The 7,117-nt window shown below is 52.5% G+C and overlaps 4 protein-coding genes and 1 pseudogene across 4 annotated transcripts, besides 4 other annotated features; all 5 read left to right on the top strand.

Annotated features, from left to right (window-relative positions):
- On the top strand, positions 1-438 carry Tc00.1047053508099.50 (trans-sialidase, putative; the record flags this gene model as incomplete). The annotated part of the gene is made up of 1 exon (XM_799912.1): positions 1-438. A coding segment is annotated over one exon (438 nt), but the record flags the coding sequence as incomplete, so codon positions are not given.
- Positions 1-7,117: a sequence feature (areas not merged during assembly with more than two copies in the genome that could not be assigned to a particular haplotype).
- Positions 525-650: a sequence feature (A-rich).
- Positions 1,418-1,438: a sequence feature (AT_rich).
- Tc00.1047053508099.40 (uncharacterized protein) lies at positions 2,043-2,489 on the top strand (the record flags this gene model as incomplete). The annotated part of the gene is made up of 1 exon (XM_799911.1): positions 2,043-2,489. The coding sequence occupies one exon, from the start codon at positions 2,043-2,045 to the stop codon at positions 2,487-2,489; it is 447 nt and encodes a 148-aa protein (XP_805004.1).
- On the top strand, positions 2,533-3,435 carry Tc00.1047053508099.30 (uncharacterized protein; the record flags this gene model as incomplete). Its single annotated transcript, XM_799910.1, has 1 exon — positions 2,533-3,435. One exon carries the CDS (start codon positions 2,533-2,535, stop codon positions 3,433-3,435), a length of 903 nt encoding a protein of 300 aa, XP_805003.1.
- Positions 3,912-3,953: a sequence feature (A-rich).
- Tc00.1047053508099.20 (serine-alanine-and proline-rich protein, putative) lies at positions 4,150-5,139 on the top strand (the record flags this gene model as incomplete). Its single annotated transcript, XM_799909.1, has 1 exon — positions 4,150-5,139. The coding sequence occupies one exon, from the start codon at positions 4,150-4,152 to the stop codon at positions 5,137-5,139; it is 990 nt and encodes a 329-aa protein (XP_805002.1).
- Positions 5,703-6,761, top strand: Tc00.1047053508099.9 (annotated as a pseudogene).

Raw genomic sequence — 7,117 nt, 5'->3', positions numbered from 1 at the left:
AATGGCATCCAGGGCTCCGTTTACGTCGATGGTCAGCGTGTGTGTGAGAGTGTGCAAAGTAACTGGGAAAATACAGAATCGAAAGGGATCTCTCACTTCTACATTGGAGGGGATGGAGGCAATGCAGAGAACACAGGGGGTGACGAAGGTGTATCTGTGAGTGTGACGAACGTCCTGCTGTACAACCGCCCGTTGAGCTCCGAAGAGATTGCAGGGCTTGCCAAAAATAAAATTAATATTCCAAAGCCAGTGGCTGCGCGTACTCCTTCACCTGCTGTGTCTCGCCCGAAGCGCTCTTCTGAATCCTTGGCGGGAGGAGCAACGGGTGTCGGTACCGCTCGTCACTTTGCGGCAAATGGTGATGGCAGCACTGTTTGCGGAAGCGGACTGCTGCCGCTGCTCCTTCTGTTGGGACTGTGGGGATTTGCGGCTCTGTGAGGAGTGACTGGCTGCCGCGTGGGACACTTGCGCCCTCCCCACCACAGAATTACTTTCCCATGGGAACGAATTTCTTTCATAAATCCTTTTTTTTGTGTGTATTTTAAATTTATTTGCTGTTTGCTACTTTCTTGTTTTTTGTTTTGCGTGTTTTTCACTTTTTTTTTTTTTATCTCTCACTCCCCCATCCCTTTTCTCTTTTTTTGCTTTTTGGGGGCAATCACTATGGACGTTTTTTCTTTTTTTTCTACTCTTCCCTCCTTTTAATTGTTTCTTCTGCACTCTTCCTGTGAGGGGTGCCGTGTGTTCCCGCCCAACTGCTCCACTCGCACACCCACCGACACGCTCATGACGACGGCCCTGTGCGGCTCGCCTGCTGCACGCATGAGGAGGGGCCGCGACGAACGGCGCGCTGAGGGAGCCGTGAAGTGTGGGCGTGCGACGAGGGCCTGTGGGGCGGAGCACACATTTCTTTCCGTCTTGTTTTGTTTTCTTTTTTGCGGCCAGGGCGGGCAGACACCCGCAGCGCCACACACACACAGCCACACCCTGCCGCCGTGTTTTTCTTTTCTTTTTTGTTTTTGTGTTCATTTCACGCGCTGGCAGTCCCGTCAGCATTTCTCTCCCTCCTGATGATTTTTTTCTTTTGCTGCGCTCACTCTCCCGATGGAGTGACGCGACTCCCGTCATTTCTGCGTGCTTCTCTCAGTCCCCATGCACACACGAGTGACTGTGCTCTGCGGGCCGCACTCACGCGCCGATGAGAGGGCTGAGGGGAGCAGCAACACGCAGATGACCCCATGAAATATAAACGATGTGCGGACACATGGAGGGTCAGACGGTTGAAAGACACTTAAATATCTTTTAAAATTTTCTTTTGCCCGCAAAATATATACAGACAGTTTGGTGTGGCCACACGGCAGCCAGGCGACTTCTTTCCTTATTTTTAAATTTGTGTGGAACAGTAATGGACGATTTCTTTTTTATTTATAATTATTTTGTGTGATGGGGTTTACATAAGACGAAGGGGACGTCTTTTTTTTTTGTTTGTTTGTTTTGGATAAATATTGTGTGGATTGCCACTGCTTGGAATGCAGTGCAGTCATGAGTTTGAGCGGTCTTCTTCTTGTTGTTTCCGCCATGCGTCTCTGCTGTACATTTTGTGCGTCTCTCCACACACTCTGCTTTCTTTTTTTTGCTTCTTCGCTTTGTGTTTCTGCAGGCACACACAACCACACACACACACAAGCTGCACATTGCAGTGGATTTGAGTGCTTCTTTTGCAGTGCATGCTGGCAGTTGCGTGTGGCGGCTGTTGTCTTCTTCCGTGGCCATGAGGAGAAGTGAGGAGGAGGGAGCGCGTAGCCCGAGTCTCCTTTCCTGCGGGTGTGGTGCACCGCGTGTGGCTGCGTTGAGTTGGGCTCCGTGTCCCACTGAGGGCGGGATGGCTGGAAATTTTGTTGCCGCGTCATGGATGGATGAGGGTCCACTGGCGCGTGTGGCTGGTGTGGTGGGTGCTTGCTCCGTGTGCGTTGTGTGGTGGCCGCGGGGTTTTGGCCATTTCCCTGGGGCTGTAGCGATGAGCTGGGAGGAGATGGTGGTGGATGTGTTGTCCTCCTGCATGGTGGGTGGCTGCTGGCGTTTTGTGCCTTCCTTGCGTGGATGCCGTCTCGTGGTGTGTGAAGTGTGCGGCTGGGCCTGCTGCCCTCTCCTCATGTTGTCTGCTCTCTTTCTCGCTGCATCCGCTGCACTCCGTTCCTCTCCCTCCTGTTGCATTCTTTTCCTTCTGGCTCACAGATCAGCTGATTGACTCCAGCGACTCCACTACGGGTGACGATGGCTGCGATGGTGACGATGGTGACGGTGCGGCTCCGTGTGGTGCGCGCCGTGTTGGTCCTTGCGCTCTTGCTGCTGCTCGGAGTCCTGGAGATGTATCTGGTGCTGCGGATGCGGTGGTTGTGCCGGTGGATGTGTCGTGTGCTCCGAGTGACGGCAGCCTGAGCTATCGTGTGTGTGCGTGTGTGGAAGAAGTGTTCTGCAGCCAGTGCTGAGGCTCAGCATGAGAATTATACTTTCAGTGGCTTTGGTGTGCGCATGCATGGCAGAGATGGTGAGCTGGGTGCTGTGTGCCATGTGGCCAATGCGGTGCACACATGTAGCAACTGTGCTGCCAGCTGTGCAGCGAAGGAGGAAGGGGCCACCGTTGCCTTCACGATGAATGTGACGACACATAAATACGCCGGCCCTTATGAATTGTGGCGGCGTCAATTTCCTCCCGATGGAACCATCCATCCGCCTGCACGGAGCGGCGATGCTGACCGGACGGGCATCTGTCAGTTGCCGCCACCCCGTGAAGGGAAGGATGACACAAAATCTGGTGGGACAACTGCGCCGCAAGTTAATGCTGAGCCGTCACGCCAAAACGAGGATTGGCGACAGTCTGCCGCGGCTGACGGACCCAACACCGTCGATCCGAGTCCCGCATCCAACACGGCGACCAACACGCCTAAGACGAGGCCTGAGTTTGCCGCCAATCCGAAGGAAATGATGGTCCCGAATGCATCCAACAAGAGGCCTTCCTTTGCCAACGGTCCGAGAATATTAGTGGCGTCGAATGGATTCGGGATCATGTCTGTCACTTATGGCGGCAGGGAACGCGTTGCTGCGGATAACACAGACGAGGTGAATGAGCGCAGCGCCACTGGACACAAATCTCTCGTTTTAGAAAATGGCGTTGCAGGCGGTGGATTTGTTGCTGAGGGTGATGCGTACGGATTGAGTCAACGCAATGCCTCTGGACACGAGAAAAAACCCCTATTACAAAAACTCACCGCGCAGTATTCTGTAAACGGCGTGAGTCCCAACGACTGCTTTGCCGTGCTCAACGACGCGAAATTGACACTGCGAGAGTTAATTGTTGACAGCACTGTGCGTGTGCGCGTGTATTGGGTGTTGCTGCTGCTTCTGGGATTGTGTGGAGTTGTGGCGGTATTGTGAGCCGAAGAGTGTGGAATTGCGACTCTTCACGGAGAACATGTGCCGCGTTCCCTGCGTGTTTTCTTTTATTATTTACATTTTACTTTGTTGGTTTTGTTGTTTTCCTGGAATGATAAGTATCGTTGCTGTTCCTTTATTTAATGGTCGGTTGCTGCACACTGTCATGAGTGACAAGTGTTTCCCCTTTTGTTTTGTATTTTGTTGCCCACACGCGGTGCCGGCCCTGCGGCTGTGCGTCCCACAGACTGCACGAAACGAGGATTGGAGGAACAGGCCGGATGCCGCACGAAGCGTGAAGAGTGTTGTGTGGGCTGGTGGAAGAGTACAACCTTTTTTTATTTTATTCCTTTTCTTGGTGAAGGCATTATGTATACACAAAAACACACGGTCATTTTATTGTGCTTCTTGGCACATTAAATAGAATTTCTGCCCGATTGATTTTTTTTTTAAGTTTTGGGAGTTTTGTTGGAATCCCATCTTTTTTTTTTTTTTTCCTTTTTGTGTTTTTCCTGCTTTTTAAGTTTTGGTTTGCGGGTCGGTGTGTGAGTTCTGCGGTTATGATGATTCCATCTGTCTTTTTTGGTGTGCGCTTCTTCTGGCTGCTGCCATTTATTACCATGCGGTGGCTGTGCGTGGTGTAGCTGCTGTCTCTCTCTAATTCCTTTCTCATGTTCCTGCAGATCGAATCCACGTTATTCAACAACGAAAGTTTCGATGATGACGTGCCGTGTATTCTGTGTCGTGTTGGTGCTGGCACTGCTGTGCTGCTGCTCGTGCGTGTTTGCCGTGGAGGAAGGGGAGGAGCAAGAGCCGCAGGTGACGCAGGTGAATGCAGAGTGTGCGGGTAAGGATAAACTTGCGCGTTGGCAGCTCCCTGGGAAGTCATTGTGGTACAACTGCACGGTTGAAGATAGTGGTGTGGGGACGGAGATTTGCGGCATGGGCGACGGAAACTGTGCGTCCGAGGATGTTGAGAGGCGCACCAACGGAGGTGTGAAGGATGGTGTCATCACGATCGATGTCGATACGCCCACTCCAAACGTCCTGGAGAGTTGGTGGGAGAGTAACGTGGAGCCGAAAGCGGCCACCGTCGTAAGTGTTCCGGCCAAACCTCCGGAAGGACCTCCGGGGCCTCGAGAACAGGAGGCTTCTCGTGACTCCTCCACAACAGATTCTGATTCTTCTCCTGCTGTCGTTGGGGGTGCGGCTGGTGCCCCTCCTCCTCCTCTACCTGAAACTCCAGGCGGCGCTGTTGCTAACTCTGCTGCTGGCGCTGCAGCCACGACGGATCCTTCTGCCGCGGCCTTGCGAGCGTTGGATACCGCTCTCTCTGGTGAACTTCAAGGCGCTGCACCCGAATCCCCACCAGATCCAAAGCCCACAGAAGGCGGCGGCCACTCCTCCCATGACCCTCCAGTGGAGCTGCAGGAAGAGACTGCTGCTGCGCCACCGACTCAGTTGTCCCAGACCGGCGAGGACGGGGGTGCAGCGGGAGGCGCCGAAGAGGACACCGCCAACACCACCGACACTGCTTCTAGCGAAGGAAATTCTGCGGCGGCAAGCATGCCGGCTCCCCTTTCCTCTGCACCCCCAACGAACGCGCTGGAGAACAGTGTGGGAACTGACGCCTGCTTCCATGACACCCGTCTGCATACCCTGCCACCGCTCGTTCTGGCTGCACTGACGTACGGGACACTGGGCTGAAGAAGTGTATGCGGGCTATTAAAGCTTGTACTCAACCACGGGATGTTTTACGCTTCTTTTGTTTTATTGCGTAATAACTAATAGAAAATAATGATTGTGTGTTTTGCTTCATTTGCTTTCGCTGCCCTGCAGTGTGCTCCGCGTTGCTCCCCACATCCGTCACTTGGCACGCGTCCCAGACACACTCATATGCACGACACGCCCACAACTGTTTGCGTGGACGCATGTCTGTGTGCGCTGGTGCATGCACACTGGAGCCATGTGGTGCATCTGTTTCTCTCTTGTGGTTTTTCCTTTTTAAAAAATTTATTGCTGTTTTTTTACTCGTGTTTTTTTAAATTGCTTTGTGTTTATTTTTCTTGCTGATTCATTGCTGCGGGGCTGTGTGTTTGTGTGCGTGTTCTGCAATCGCACCGATTCCAACTGCCTCATGTTGTGCTGCGGCTGCTGCCGTTTGTTACTTTGGCTGTGAGTGGCTGTGTGACTTGTCTCTCGTGTTGTTTTCACTCTCCGTTGACGGGGAATTAGTTTGTGCTGAAGGCTACACGCAAGTGACAGGAGTGATGATGACTGGCCGTGTGCTGCTGGTGTGTGCCCTCTGCGTGCTGTGGTGCGGTGCTGCGGTAGGTGTAAGGAGGAGGCGGGATCTCCTGCCGGTGGTAAAGGTGCGGTGGAGACTACTGGAGCTTCAGCGTCAGGACAAGACAGCTCAGATCTAAAAAAAGGTTTGCCCAAGGCTAATCAATCAACAGAAACACCTGCAGGAAAATCTTTGGAAGGAAAAGAAGTTAACACTGATCAACTGGTTGTTGTTCCTGGAGTGGAGGATGAAGAAGATGGGAACCCTTCAGAGCAATTAGAAGAACCTGTGGAAGATGGTCCAGATCAAGAAAAAACAAAGCCGCAATTACAAAATAAAGAACAGGAAGTAAGGCAACCGCCAGAATCGCAAGTAAATGTACCACCGCAACCGCAGCCACTACCGCAACAGTCACAAACGCAATTGCAGCTGCAGCCACACATTTCTGCTTCAGAAGAGGGAAAAGGTGTTGTCGAGAACAATAAGGGTGGAGCAGGTCAGTCCTCATTGGGAGTAGAAAATATTGGAAACGAGGATCCAGAGAACCTCGGGAAAGAAGACTCATTAAGGGGTCCAGGTAAAGAATCAGAAAACAGTGAACAGGTTCAAACGACAGTGCCAAACACAGTAACGCCGGAGCACAAAACCCAAAATGAAATGCTAACTCCGGAACAAAAGACGAATAAAAGCCAAAGCACGGATACATTCACAAACCTACCCGAACTACAAAAGGAAAATAAGGAATATCCTGCCTCTACGGAAGTTACGGCGCAGAGTACATCAACTGGCAGTCAAGAACAAGAAGCTGAGGCACCTACAAGCGAAGAACCTTCCCCTTTTGAGGAGCAGCACTCCACAGGGACGAAGACAAGTGAAGATGCTCGAACTCCGGATGCCGCCGCGACAGAAAAACGCCAAACCGGCGATAAGGAAAAGGTTGGCGACAGTGACGGCATCACCGCTGTCTCCCACACCACCTCCCCTCTTTTGCTTCTTCTTCCTGTTGCGTGTGCGGCTGCTGCTGCGGTGGTGACCGCGTGAGAGTGAGTGAGAGAGCGCCATGCACCGCCCGCACACACACCCGTCCTTCACCCACTCTCTCTGTGTGTGTCCCCTTGCATGGACTCTCGTCCTCACCTCATCCCACGAAGCACACACATAATGTGCCCATTGTATATATTGCATGCACACCCATGCAGGCCCGTTGGTGCTCTCTTTTGCACGACACGCACCGCTGCCGTCCTGCCTGGCTGCATGGGCGGAGCACCGTAACTGTTTCTGTTTTGTTTTTATTGCATTGAGTGGGCGACCTCTCTCTCTCTCTCTCCCTGTGTGTGTGTTTTGCTTTACGGGAGCAATGAGAGTGTGTGCGCTGGTCGTCCCACGCTTCGGTTCTTC

Source organism: Trypanosoma cruzi, genomic scaffold (genome assembly GCF_000209065.1).
Source record: "Trypanosoma cruzi strain CL Brener 1047053516663 genomic scaffold, whole genome shotgun sequence".
In the NCBI taxonomy this organism is placed as follows: Eukaryota; Euglenozoa; class Kinetoplastea; order Trypanosomatida; family Trypanosomatidae; genus Trypanosoma; species Trypanosoma cruzi.
This window is presented reverse-complemented; position numbering and strand designations above follow the sequence as displayed.